Below are 14095 nucleotides of genomic sequence, written 5' to 3' on the forward strand. Positions count from 1 at the left end.
GATCAAAAACTTATCGAAAAATGATATTAAACCATTTGTTAAAAACGAGTTCCCACGATGAAGTGTGATTCCCCTCCTTTAATCTACTTTATTTTTTACTAGTGGTATTCCGGCGCTACGCGCCGGGTTCGTATGTTTCATTCTCTAATGATTTCAAAATTATTTTTTTGATCATTTTGATAGTGGTTAGTGATAGTAGTGTATCTTTGTTTTGTAGTCGTTTAGGTCAAAGAAAATAGCATAAATGGATTTTTCAACTATTAATGCAATAAATATAAAATAAATAGTTGATAGTTTAACCAAAATAAATATAGTTGAACTTAAAACATAAAGTAAAATCTAAATCTAAAAAATAATAATAATATATAACATATAAAGTTTAATAATATATGTCAAAATACTTAAATTTAACAAAAAAAATAGTTTAAATTAAATTTTTGGATGGAAATGCAATAGATATTTCACGTACATTTGGTATTTGAGTTTTTTTAGCTATTTGATATATTTAATTTTGATTATTTATGTATATTTTCATGTACTTTGGATAACTTCAAAATATCTTATGGATATTAAATCTGAAAATAATTAATATATTTACACAAATAAATCTAATTCGGATACATTCGGATACTCGAAATATTTTGGTTCGGATCGGGTTCGGTTCCAGTTCTCTCTAGATTCCAAATTTTTGAACTCATTTAAATAATTAATCAGTTTTGCTTTGGGTTCAGTATTACTTTCTCGGATCGGAGTCGTTCGATTTTTTGAGTTCGGATTTTTTTGCCCGCTCTAATTGAAATGTTATTTTGACTTTATATGTAGTTTATATTGTTTTGAACACATTTTTGCAGTAGGAAATGCAGAAAAGTTTTGAATAATATATTTAAATTATAAAAGTTTTTGATATCAGTATTATATTAATTAGTCTAAAGCGTTCTGCTTAAAATTCAACGTTCAAGAATTACGTATTCATTCATATGCACAGTTATTGTATGATTGAATAAGTCTTAAATATAGAGATTATACAAATCAGATTGGCAAATAAAGATGGGAAAGTGCAAATTGAGTAATTCCACGCTCTGAAGATTTTCTTGGCTTTTATCCAATAAACCAGTGAAGTTAAAATTCTCAATCAATCTTTGAGGCTGTTTGTCCATTAATGCATTCTTTAACACCTTCCCAGTTGCAGAGATCTGTTCCTTGCCATGGAATCAAGTTGGACGGATCAATGAATTATCTTAGACTCAGTAGAGCTTCAACGTCGCTTGATCTCATCGTAGAAAAATATGATGTAAACATCACTAAGAAGAACATGTAGAAATAAGAAGAGTAAGAGGCCATGATCGAATCGAACATAAGAAGAAAGTTTGCTACTCAGGTTTAGTAATAGGCATGTATTATCCAAATTCTTGGTCACGCAAACATAACATGTAAAATGTTACGTCAAGCCAATGCTTCGTTGAGCTGTAATTAGCAAAAGAGCAGTTGAGATGTTTATTAAATCTCACTTCTTTCTTCACTCAGCCCTTTTTAATACATTTGTGTATATTTATGAATCATATATTTGCATATTTGGTCATATATACATGTGCTTACACATGTGCCTCATTCAATAATGGTTCATAGTGGATATCAGAGAATTTAAAAAATAGAAAGTTTTGCGTCTTTTTATATGATGTCCATTCAACTTACCTTTCATCTTAGCTTCAACACGCTAACATAGTAAGCACGGATAAGAGTTGTGTATAAAAGTGAAGTAAGTTCTGATCCTACTTTCTTCATCTGAACTGAAGGAAAGCATAAGCAGCCATATCACTCATTTTCTTGGTCCTCCCATACGCACTAATCATGTAAAACTAATCCGAAAAATTATTCAGAACACATCTGGTTTACAGTCAATAATACACTTCTTGACAGGGTCAAACATAAGAAATATCGTTTGTCATGACTTTGATTCAAAAGTTAGTAGTAACTCACCTTATCCCTGAAACCAAAATCAACATTTTTAACCGTGACTACCAATCTTCCATTTGTTCCACCTTATGGTGACCGAATTTTCATCTGCTCTGGCTGAAATAGCTTCTCAATGAGTTTCTGTTCTTGGAGCTTTTTAAGTTTCTGTTATAACCCAGAAAAAGGGGAAACATAACCTCAAACTTCCATAGCCAGTTCACAGATAAAAGAGGAGAAAGAATAGTGATATAGCCCATATGCTTAAGAAATTGTGGACATTTCAATCGATAATCAGCAAAGTAAAAGAGTAGGCAAGAATAATGAAGTAAATTTGTGCAGCTTGCTTATTTTTTATGCAGTAGTAGCAGGGCCAGAATTTGCACCAGCACTAAGCCTAGTGATTAAGGTACCTCATAACTCTTTCCAGAACCAAGCATTGGAAAAGCATGTTTCAGTTTGCTGATTTAAACTTCCACTGATTTACATTCATCTGCATCTCTAGCGTTGCAGGCTTTCAGCCTTCCTTCTGCACAATAAAAAGGAAAAAAAAAGATAATATTTACTATCTAGTACATGAGTCTGATATTCAATAAGATAAGTAAATAAAAATTTAGATACTTGCACATACATTTTGATATAGAGTGAAGATATGAAACCAAGCTTCGAAGTCATCTAATTCATCCCAAAGTTTGTTCTGAAAATGTTCTGTAATAAGAAACAGAAATTCATGAACCAAATTTGATCTTATCAGTAAGCACAATGAAACAACATTCAATACAATTTAACCTTATTTTGATTTGAAGAGAGAAAGATGTTTGTCCTTTAATCTAATCAATTGACTTTGATCATCATTGTCAAGCAACCTCATCATCTCCAACGTTTGAGTTTTGATTTCCTTCTGAATAACCAAGGAGGAAAGAGTCCGTTAAACCATAACATATCCCAGAGTGAAGCCTTTCGAAATCAGAGTCCTTATAGAGATTTTCACCTTGGAGAGATTATCTTAGTTGTTATGAATATCTGAGACCCATCGTTCGTTTGCATCATGACTCTATCAACATGGATCTTCTGATTCATATATATAGATTCATTATAAAGATTAGAACCCTCATTTAAATATTTTTAGGATGTCAAAAAAAAAAAAAAAAAATTTAGGCACGAACTCTTACCTAATTTCAGTCGCCAAAGAAAGTACTCACGATTCTCCTCGTTGCTCGTAACACCGAAAAGCTGAAAGATATTTCAATGATGATCAGGGTGATGGGTTCTTCAAGATATCGAGGTGAATCAGATGAAAAGGATGATTGAAGGTTTGAAGATTGGAACTGTTATAATAGAAGCATTAAACCAAAATGGATGCAATAAAGTAAGGAAGCTGTAAAGGTTAACATGATCCATTAATTTGTAACTTTTGAGAAGAATAAAGGGCCAAGAATAAACCGTAAAGATCTGATGAACAAAAAGTCTGGAAAAAAACCAATGCAAGACATCAGAACTGGCCCAACGAAAATTAACTCAAGATGATTTTAGGAGCTGACAGGTGTCAAAAAATGCTCTATCCTTCCTGCTGACGTGGTTTAATAAGGAGAGAGCAAAGCCTCCTTTATTGTATAAGATTTTTTTTGTTTCATAAAAATTGATTTTCTACGTTTCCTAGAAAGCAATTATTCGTAACAAAAACCAGTAATTTGTATAACAAGGGTCTGACACAAGAGTGTAGCTTAAAAGGAGACTTTAATGAAAATATGAATTACAAAAAATGAAAACACAATACAATACCTTACCAAATGACAAATAGAATACCTAAGAAACAGAATTATAGCCTGAGCCTAAACTTGCAGCTACTACTTTGAATCTTAATAACATTATTTGGAGCCAAACTATCCACAAATACACCACATCGAACCAGGAATCTCACCTCCATCAGCTTCAACTTCCCGAATTTGATTCGAACCGGCTGGTCAACTCTTAATCTCAATGGTATATTCCCGGTTGTTTGTTGCTGCTCTTCTAATGTTGTCATTATACCCGCTGCATCCTGAGTTTGGCCAGACATTTCTACGTCTATCACTGTGGTATTTTCATGTCCCTGATAGAATTTTGGCAACGATCCTACAAACGAAACAGACAAAATGGATAAATCAGTTTGTATATTTCTTTACAACATTAAATCGTTTGTATAATTAAAGTTTTGAAACCAAGAAAAAGAGAAAAGCTTTGAAACCATCCAAGTGCCAAACCAACCCAAAGGAAAGCGAACCGGATTATACTGATATTTTGAAATTTTGAAGAGGAAGCAACGTAATCTAAAATATATTAAACCGGAATAAACAAAATGCGCACGTACCCTCGCTGAGTTTGGTTTCGTTGTACCACACGGTAATCTTGCTCCCATCTTCATAGTAAATCCCGATCTTCTCGTTCGGATTCTTAGCGGTTATAGTCACGTTAAAAGCCGTGGACAAACTCGAGTCTTGGTTGAGTGCAAACTGGGTGAGCTGCAGCCGGTCAATAGAGTAATCCGGTAGCTTCGGTTTAAATACAAGGTAGAGTATACCAATCGTCGCGCCTACTGCAACAACAAGGAGCAAGAAAAGGCAGAGTGTGTAACACACGCACCTGCAGCAACAGCTTCTTCCTCTCTTCCTCGGCGGAGCCAACGGTACGTATGTGGACCGTTGGGTCAAAACGTCTTTGGCCGGGTCTCCTTGTTCTGATCTAGAGGCAGCACGTGGTACCAGAGGAGCCGATGCTCGCGCTGATGGGGCTTCCGGGTGTATTTTCGGGTGACGAGACATTTTGGAGAATTCTTGATCACACAAATACTAAGAAGAGTGGTGTTTGTAGATCTTGTTTAGGCGTTAGGGAAATATAAAGGAGGTGTGACTTTGAAGTATGGGGTTTTAAAGTCAACACGGTAAGGGTATTTCAATGGAAAGACAATCTTTCAAGATTTTATTTATTTATAAGTTTATATTATAACCTATTTTGTTCGAAAGGAAATGAATCTATGGTTTTTGTCTACCTATATAACTTTATGTTTCAATACAACCTCACACGTGTTTATGAATTTGTTTTTGTGTTTCAGATAGCGGTCATATATGGGAATTTAATTTAAACCCATAAAAATATCTAAGTTTTAGTAGGGTGGGTAGCAAAGATTTTATGTAATTTATATATGTGAACTTGCAATAGATGGCAAAAAATATGACTATTGGCAAAAAATATGACTATTTAGGAAAGCAACCATACCTTATCACACAATATAATTAAACTTTATCTATTTGATATCATTCCTTTCTAAATGATGTTTTTTTTCTTTCCTTTGTATTTTCTCTTTAGTCTTTTACTCTTTATCTCTTAAATCTTTTCTTCTAATCTTTTTTTTTCTTCGTCTTATCTCTTCTCAAATACTTTTTTTTTATTTCCTTTACTTGTTTCTAAACTGTAAAAAAAAATTGAACACATATACACATCAAATCATATTTTCAGAATAACACATAATTTTAATCTAGAAATAAAATTGAACACGTTTTCGATTATGTTGATGTCTCGAGTTTTATTTTGTTGATGCTAGTGACGATATACATTTGTTGACCTAATCTCCTTAGACTTTAGGGATCAGTGTTCTCATGCATTCCGTCATGGCTCAATTTTCTTATTATATATCTTCTTAAAATGCAACTGGATTTTGTTTTCATTAAATTACAATTCGCAACATATTCGACATAAACAACTATTAATGATTTTTTTGTGTGTGTTGACGTATTATATTTATATATCGTCGTCGGAGCGTTTAAACAAAACTTTCTAGAAGACTACTTTCTGTTCTTTAGACCATGATCAACGGTGACTCTTAAAGGGGTTCTTATGCTAATTTGTAATTAAAAAAAAAGGAAAACAAAAATTAATTTAAGACCCGTGTCTTAATTAAGAGGAGGAAGAGCCGAGTCTTGGAGACACGTGTTAGAAGAATAGAGAGTTTGGTGTTTCTCCCCTTTCTCTCTTGCGAAGGATCAATCGACGATTCATCGATTAATCTCTTCCTCAGTTGTTCTGTCGACGATTCATCACCAAACCTCGGCGGTAATGGCGACGAACAAAGGGGAAGTTTTGATGCTGGAGGCGGCGCCTGAGGCTACGAAGCCTTGGGCAAGCGCGGCGAATGCAGAGGCCTTGGGCTATGAAGCCTTGGGCAAGCGATTCATCACCAAACCTCGACGGTAATTTTCTGATCGCTATTTAATGGCAGTCTCTGTCTTTTCTCCTTCATGAGCCTTTGATTAACTCTTTTGTTTTAGCACATATAGTTTTGTAAAAGCTCTTTAAATTTGAAGAAGTCTTCATCAAATTTTTTTTTTGTTTGAGGATTTAGAAGATGTCTCAAACTACTGGTAAACTCGGAATGGTTACTCTGTACAGTGAAGTGGTGCCATCATCTCTTGTGGAGATTGCTCCTATCCTCCGTGTAGCCAATGAAGTAGAAGCTAGTAACCCTCGTGTTTCTTACTTATGTGAGTTGAAATAATGTAAAAGTCCCCTGATGATTTGATCATATCAAATGAATTGTAAACAAAATTCATTGGCTGTATTTTAGGTCGGTTTTATGCATTTGAGAAGGCATGTAAGCTTGATCCCACATCAAGTGGTCGTGGTGTTCCCCAGTTCAAGACTGCTCTTCTTCAGCGCTTAGAACATGTATCATCACTTCATTTACCTTATTGTTAGCTTGCTCATAAAACTATTGCGGCATGGGGAATTGAGGATTAAGTGTCAGTTTACCTTATTTTCTTAAACTTGTGCAGGAGAATGAAACAACTCTCGCAGGAAGCCAGCAGAGTGACGCACGCGATATGCAAAGCTTCTATCAACTTTACTACAAGAAATACATCCAGGCTTTGCAAAACGCTGCTGACAAAGATGACCGGTTTGTGTTTGATGGAACTGTTTGTTCGGATCGGTGTTTTATCTCTATCTTTTATATGTGTTTTCATTCATAAAACAAAGGTTTTTTTTGGCCTTGTAGTGCTCAACGTACAAAGGACTATCAAACTGCTGCTGTTCTCTTTGAAGTCTTGAAGGCTGTTAAGGAAGTGCCTGTTGAGGTAGTTTTGTGCCTCGTACTTCTATTCTTACGCAGGTCTTTAGCCATATGATTTCATGGAGGAAATCTTGATATCGCATGAATAAGGTTACCACATTCTTGTCTCACTTGTTTCTGTTTATCCTTTTTTCTTGCTGGTGGATACTAGAAGGCCACACAAAAGTTGAAGAAAAAATCCAAAACGACGTGGATCCTGATAGTCAAATTCAGGCTATAAAGAGATTTCCTAAAGTTAACCAAATAATCATATCCATTTATGTTTAGTCATTTTCTTAGTCAGAAAAATTAACACTTACACACTGTTCTACAGATACAAGCTATGGTTATCGCACTTCGTAACACTAGGGGTCTACCATGGCCAGCAGGTTATCACTCTTTTTCTCTTACATAATTACTGGCTTTGGACTTAAACACACCGAGATTGATCTCGAGTCTCGACACTCTAGTTGGTCTCTGTTTTCCAGAATGCAAAGACTAGCTCAGGGGCAGAACGAGGAGATTGAAAAAGTTAATCGCGAGAGGAAGTATCATAAGGTGATAATATTAATGAAGTATTTATACAAAAATATTTAATAATTTTTTCTTTATATACAAAAATGTTTAATAATTTATTTAATAAATAAATAAATTTTATTTTTATATACAAAAAATATTTAATAACTTTTTTTAAGAACCCTTAATTAAGAAACCCCCATTGAACTACTCAAAATAGGAGTTTCTTAACAAAGGTTCTTAAGCTATATTTATTACTAAAAAAATCATTAAGAGCTCCATTAGGAGTTTCAGGGTTAAACATGCTCTTAAGTGGTCTTTTTCGCATTTGAGAAATGATAACTGATACTCTTGTTTCAAAATAGTTAAATTTTAAATTTTTGGAGACCGATTAAAAAATTACTAACTTTTATTCAGTTTATTATAAATAAAGTTAATTCACCTAATAAAAAAATTATACTGCAAAATATAAATAGTAACCAACAAACATCAAATTATGCATAAAAACTTGAAAAAAGCACTTAAAATAAAAAACAAAAAATATTCTAAAACATCACTTAAAGTGAAATGAAGAGAGTAGTAAATTTCCTCATAAGTTTTGTATTCGCTTACAGAATTGGAATCAAAAGCTTACTAAAACATGATTAATAAATAAAAGATCATAACACTAGAATATCGCAAAAGAAAGCTTTCGTTTTGTGGTTTATACACAAAGCAGATAGATAGCAAGACAAACTAATTCAAATTGTTCACAATCTTGTCATTGTTCAGGCTTTGTCGTACATCATTACTATTTTCAATCAATGCACGACGGGTTTCAAAGGATGAGCTCTTAGTTTCGAAAAATCCAGACTAGCATCGAGCTCTTCGTCTAGCTCCCCAATAACACCTCTGATCAAACATAACAATTGTAGCGTTAGATAATCAATCAATCAATCGATGATGGGTCAACATGAAAATGTGAGGATGAGATTTTACATGTTGTCGCCTCTGATAATGTACAAACCCAACACAAGTTGTTGTACTCCTTCCTGATATATCAAGACACGTAAAACACCAACACATTCAGAGAGTGAAAACCAAAGTAAGATGTCTCAATCCTCTATCAGTAACTTAGAAGTGACTTTGTTCATGTTTGAGCCCACCAGACAGTAACGGAAGTGATTAATAAGACAGTTAAAGACGCAACTCTTTTGAAACCATCCATCCACCCTTTTCTGTTTCCTTACATGTTTTAGACAGAAACAACATGGAATCCGAAAGATGTATCCCCAATATCTATCATTTGGACAAAAGCATCTCTTGATGAAAACAAAAGGGAAGTGTTCATTCATGTATACACACTGTGGATAAAGATTTGACTTACCTAGACTAGCTAAAGCGTTTCAAAAATGTTCTCCCAATATTTTCCAATCAATTATGACACTGATGATAGCATTAAATCTGTTTCAGTGCAAGCTCAATTTCAACACATATTGTAGCTGCCCACACTTTTATGTCCTTCCATTCAGACAAAGTATTGCAGGAACTAGCCTATCTTAAATGTACATTCCTTAATATTCTGTTGAAAAGATGGCACTACAGCAAATAAATCAAGCAATGTACATTATTGGAAAAGACGTACGACCAACTAATGACATAATATCAGACAAAGAAAGGTGCTCTGACAAGTAACAAAAGTTATAACTAGAATCCAAGTGAGCTTGCCCCTCTATCTTTCTAGTCTTATCAGTTCACTACACAAAGAATTTGGAGTGGTAACACATCACAGAGACGTGAAGAAAATGACTCCATGGCTAGACCACTCAAGAAGACTAGCCATCAGGTCACAGACCGGCTAATAATAGTAGAGAATAGTGTTTGCACCCATTTGATTGTGTGATAAAGGGGAAAAATTCAGATGAAATACTCAAAAAACAGAAGCTTACCTTTGTGGAAAAGACGCGTTCATGAGATTCATCCAGAATTATATTAGTCGCCTGGTCAAAACCTTTGAGAACTCCCTGATTCATCCAGAACTACAGTTATTTTATTTTCCTTTGAAATCAATATAACAAAAAAAGAGAGGGTAATAACATTACCACAATGTTGCGTCCATCGTTTGTAATAACCGAAATGATCTCTGCAACACAACCCAAAAGCTAAGATTTTCAGACAACCCATGGGACAGAACATCAAGAGTGGTGATTAGTGAGAAGAAAAAAGACAACTCACGATCGACAAGAGACTCAAGTCCAGTAGTTGTTGCCATCCGAAGAGTTGGTAAGACCTGAAAGGGTTACTTAAATGTTTCAGCGAAAAATTCATCGAACAGTTGGTGGGCATTACGGATCTCAACAGAATCTATAGCAACCCAGATATGAACTTTCTATTACGTTTACGTGAACCTAGAATTACAAGAAAAAACAAACGATACTTCCATCTTAATTCGACCCAAATCGAGAAAAAAATTCACGAAGGGAAACGAATATAAAAATGGTTCTGGCTCAACCCCAAATCCCCCCCTCCAAGTCTTCTTTAACTTCAAGTCTTCTTTAACTTCGAAAAAAATCATGTAAACTAAGTTTATAATTTGCTAGTGTAACGAGAAACAAGAATAAGTACAATGCTTTGCTTTTTATACAAATTTGGAATTTCATGAATGTTAATGCTTAAATTATTAAAGTCTTTTAACACAAATGATCATGTAATAATATTTAAATAAAGTGAGAAGTAGACATAAACAATATTTTGACGTGAAGATTTATGGTTGTAAATCTTGTGATTTGTAAGTTACAGAGACGACAAAAGAAAAAAATAAGTTACGGCGTTGTTTTATTAACTTTTTACAACTTTATTTTTAATTTAAAGAGCAAGTTAATTATTTTGTTAACAAATTAATGGTTTACATATGAATCTGGGTTTTGTCGGTTCATTGATCACCGGTTTCCGGATTTTTAACAATTTAATATGGATTTTAACCGGTTCAACTTTAGATGGGTTTTGTTATTAATCCAACACAGATTGTCTTCGGTTCGTGGTTTAACCCAATTCAATCGTCGGTCCGCCCCGGTTTTAAAAACACTTCTTTAGATATGATCAAGTTAAAAAATTCAAATCATTTTTAATAAAACATGTTAAATTTTTTTAATTCTCACCAATATTTAGAACAAACTTAAAATTAGTTTTTTTTTGCCAAAATAGCATAGAAGAAATAAAATGACCAAATGAGGTTTCATTAAAAAAAATAAAAGACTATTATATATATATATATATATTATAGATATATAAATATTAATAAACATTTAAATAAATAGTAAAGAAGTTTACCTTTTAATTTTCGTAAAACACTAAAACTTTTTTTTTTCAATTCTAACTTTTCAATTTTTTCTTATTTCTTTTTTTTGAAATTTTTTTTGAAATCCGAAAAATTCTTTTTGAAACTATTTTTAAAATTTTTAAAATTAATTTTTTTTTAAAAAAAAAAGTCCTAAACTGCACCTCCAAAACTCTAATCCTCACATCTAAACTCTAAAATCTAAATTAATTAACCCTAGAAATATTGATGTTTTTTTTACCTTTTTAATTAAATATTTTTAACTATTTTAACCTTTATGTGCTATATTTATAATATATATATTGGACCAAAAAATATATATATATGTGTGAAAGCAGCAACGGATTTTCCCCATAGACCTGGCCAATTTCTAGACAGTTGGTAGATCTCTTTTGGGCATAGCACTCTTATATATTTGAATGTTTGTATGAACGTATCATTTTGCAAGTTGGGTTTTAAAAAACTTTACATATGTATGGACGCACTCTGTTCTAAAAACATTATGATCCTTTGTTAGCTAGCTAATGCTAACCGTCTTGTTGTAACTATAATCTTCTTTTGTTGTGTGATGATGCCCCCTTTGTTAGTCATTATCAATCTTTCTAAAGACAGTTTAGGATCGCACAATGGATCAAGATATTTGTTCACATAATCAACTGTGTACAAAGCTAAGGTGAAAAATTATACGCAGAGTATGGGAGGTTGAAATTGCACCTTGTGTTACCCAAAAGGCAAAACAAAGCCTACAAAAATCTATACCAAGACAATTCAGGTACGAATCTGACATAAAACAAGCTACAATCAAAATGATAAAATAGAAAAAGGACCAGAAGTTGTCCAAAAAAAAAAGACCAGAAGAAACCGAGATAGCATAATAGCTGTTACTACGTGAATTAGTGGAATGTGAAAGAAGGCTCTAATGAATCGTAATTGTTTAGGGAGGATTACAGAGCAGAGAGCCTTTGTGTAATCGACAAGCCTCATCTATGCTAGGCAATGGATGCTTCTCTGCTTACCACACCTTGACCCAGTCCCAGACGCCCCTTTTAAAACACAGCTAAAATTTCCTAATTGTTTATCCTGATTCAAAACCCTCAAGCTTAAAGCTCTTTCACATACAGAAGAAGACAACTAAACTAATCAATAAGAACCATACAATACCGTTTGATGAAAACAAAGTCTACATGATCAGACGGTTTAACTTCAGCTCCTAAACGAGCAACATCGGTATACATGAACAAACCATAAAGTAGAGAGACACATTGGTGTCAAGATAATAGATCTGAAAGAGCTATCTCCGCAGACAAAAAGTAACAATTCTAATTTTAAACTATAAAAATGCATTACACAAATCTTAAAGCACTGATAGTTCAGTATACAAGACTCAACTTTATTGACAGGTAACATAGATAGAAACTGAATTCACAAAAGGATTCATTCTTCTTACTGTTTGGGTAAATAGGATAAGAACAACCTATAGAATTAAGCAGCTTCCTTCACAGGAGCTGGATCAGGGATCTTGACGTACCCCAACTTCTTCAAGCTAGCCGCATCCGATTCCTCGTTCTCGTAATCATCTTCCTCGAAATCGTATCCGTGGCGGTTCACGACGAGAGCCCAAACGAGGTACATGGTAGCTGCGGTTAGGGCACCGCATCCGACGCCGAACAAGAGACCAACCACGACGCTAAGGATGTCACTGGCGCGGTCCTTGATGTTCTCGGAGAAGGGTAATTGAGGGGGATCCTCTCGGATCTGAGGCTTCTCGGCGGCGGAAGGGAGGAATCCGTGACGGCGATTGACGAAGAAAGGGACGATTGGGTGGGGATAAAGACGGCGGGTCGTGAAGACGGTGACGAATTCGAGGTTAGGGTTTTCTGGGGTTATTGAGAGGGAATAGGAGGAGATGAGGAAGGTTTTGCAAGGACGAGCGGCGATGGTTGAAAGGGAAGAGACGATGATCGCGAGGAGGAGGAGGCGGAGGGAAGAGGATGATGACGATGCCATTGTTGTGTGTGTATTGATTTTCTTTGACTTCTTCCCTGCTTTGAAACAAAAGACGATCTACCGGGAGATTCGGTGAAGAAGATTATATTTTTTTACTTTTTGACTATTTCCCTAAAAATAAAGAGAAAAAGACAAAAATAGCACTAAATCAAATTTTTTGCTCACAAATTAGCATTCAAGGTCAAAAGTCACAAAAATAGCACTTAATGTCTTATCAAAAGTCACAAACTTAGGGTTTAGAGTTAAAGGGTGGGGTTTAGGATTTAGAGTTTAGGGTTTAGAGTTTAGGGTTTAGGGTTTAGAGTTTAGGGTTTAGGGTTTAGGGTTTAGGATTTATAGTTTAGGGTTTAGGGTTTAGAGTTTAGGGTTTAGAGTTGAGAAATGAGGTTTTGGGGATAAGATTTCAAATTTTGAAAAATAAAAAAATTAAAATTTTCAAAGGATAAACTTAGAAAAGTGTTATTTTAGTCATTTTAGTTTTTGAGTGCTATTTTTTGATATAAACTTAGAAATGTGCTATTTTGGAGATTTGCCCAAAAATAAACCCCTTTAACGTTAGTCCAATTTTCCGTTTATTTGGATGATCGATGATAGCACCGAGAAATAGACGCCGTCAAAAATATATTGGTAACGTCGGATTTGATTTGATTTTTCTTTAAAAAGAAATTAGGATTTGACGGATGTTCATTTCATTTTTTTATAAATCAAAAATATATACTGTATACGACTATACGTATTAATTAATTTAATTATATTCTAATTTTGGAGATTACATAATAGTTGCATTAACATTTTTTGACATATTTATATTTATAATTCCAAATTTAATCTAACTATATTTAATATTAATAATTCTTATTATAAAATATGAATTATATAAGAACAAAACAAATTTGAAAATACCTAAGTGTGCTACATATAATTAATTTTATTATTATAGAAAACTGAATTATTTAAGGTCAATATTGGACTGTACATAAATTAGTTTTGAATATACTTTTCTGCAATTAAAATGGGCCTATATATATATATATATATATCCAAATTTTATTGTATGTTACATACACTTAATCAGTTTATTGGCGTAAGAAATGAAGTGATATACATAAAAACGATCTACGAAGCCTTTCAAGCTTGAAATCGTAATTATTTTGTAAGTTTTTCGTAGGGGTAGGCGTTCGGGTATCCATTCGGATTCGGTTCGTATCTAATCAGGTTTCGGG

At 33.7% G+C, this 14095-nt stretch overlaps 4 protein-coding genes across 23 annotated transcripts; 1 reads left to right on the forward strand and 3 right to left on the reverse strand.

Moving 5' to 3' along the window:
* Positions 1–1838: 1838 nt before the first annotated feature.
* LOC106400906 (NDR1/HIN1-like protein 6) lies at positions 1839–4938 on the reverse strand. Of its 5 annotated transcripts, none has more exons than XM_048748223.1 (7): positions 4301–4938; positions 3123–4065; positions 2942–3021; positions 2740–2851; positions 2582–2658; positions 2364–2479; positions 1839–2118 (listed from the first exon to the last, which is right to left on the reverse strand). In XM_048748223.1, the coding sequence occupies exons 1-2, from the start codon at positions 4749–4751 to the stop codon at positions 3770–3772; spliced, it is 747 nt and encodes a 248-aa protein (XP_048604180.1). In that variant the 5' UTR covers positions 4752–4938; the 3' UTR covers positions 1839–2118; positions 2364–2479; positions 2582–2658; positions 2740–2851; positions 2942–3021; positions 3123–3769. The 5 variants fall into 5 exon arrangements, with proteins under 5 accessions (XP_048604180.1, XP_048604182.1, XP_048604181.1 ...); XM_048748225.1 differs by having other exon boundaries at positions 1839–2479; positions 2942–3018; positions 3123–3183; positions 3872–4065; positions 4301–4845; XM_048748224.1 differs by having other exon boundaries at positions 1839–2479; positions 3123–3183; positions 3872–4065; positions 4301–4845.
* Positions 4939–5804: 866 nt separating this feature from the next.
* Positions 5805–8739, forward strand: LOC106381831 (callose synthase 2-like). Of its 14 annotated transcripts, none has more exons than XM_013883046.3 (9): positions 5805–6176; positions 6376–6467; positions 6551–6651; positions 6759–6880; positions 6980–7093; positions 7206–7288; positions 7368–7422; positions 7504–7591; positions 8321–8739. In XM_013883046.3, the coding sequence occupies exons 1-6, from the start codon at positions 6043–6045 to the stop codon at positions 7222–7224; spliced, it is 582 nt and encodes a 193-aa protein (XP_013738500.1). In that variant the 5' UTR covers positions 5805–6042; the 3' UTR covers positions 7225–7288; positions 7368–7422; positions 7504–7591; positions 8321–8739. The 14 variants fall into 14 exon arrangements, with proteins under 14 accessions (XP_013738500.1, XP_022569495.1, XP_013677220.1 ...); XM_022713774.2 differs by having other exon boundaries at positions 7522–7591; XM_013821763.3 differs by having other exon boundaries at positions 5806–6176; positions 6980–7058.
* Positions 8107–10165, reverse strand: LOC106381832 (sm-like protein LSM8). Of its 3 annotated transcripts, none has more exons than XM_013821771.3 (6): positions 10041–10165; positions 9764–9818; positions 9631–9671; positions 9478–9552; positions 8528–8580; positions 8107–8440 (listed from the first exon to the last, which is right to left on the reverse strand). In XM_013821771.3, the coding sequence occupies exons 1-6, from the start codon at positions 10101–10103 to the stop codon at positions 8350–8352; spliced, it is 378 nt and encodes a 125-aa protein (XP_013677225.1). In that variant the 5' UTR covers positions 10104–10165; the 3' UTR covers positions 8107–8349. The 3 variants fall into 3 exon arrangements, with proteins under 3 accessions (XP_013677225.1, XP_022569498.1, XP_048604186.1); XM_022713777.2 differs by having other exon boundaries at positions 9925–10130; XM_048748229.1 differs by having other exon boundaries at positions 9966–10125.
* Positions 10166–12174: 2009 nt separating this feature from the next.
* On the reverse strand, positions 12175–13035 carry LOC106381833. Its single transcript, XM_013821772.3, has one exon. It carries the CDS (start codon positions 12870–12872, stop codon positions 12348–12350), a length of 525 nt encoding a protein of 174 aa, XP_013677226.1. The 5' UTR covers positions 12873–13035; the 3' UTR covers positions 12175–12347.
* Positions 13036–14095: the final 1060 nt, after the last annotated feature.

The sequence above is a fragment of the Brassica napus genome, chromosome C2, assembly GCF_020379485.1.
Source record: "Brassica napus cultivar Da-Ae chromosome C2, Da-Ae, whole genome shotgun sequence".
Classification (NCBI taxonomy): domain Eukaryota; kingdom Viridiplantae; phylum Streptophyta; class Magnoliopsida; order Brassicales; family Brassicaceae; genus Brassica; species Brassica napus.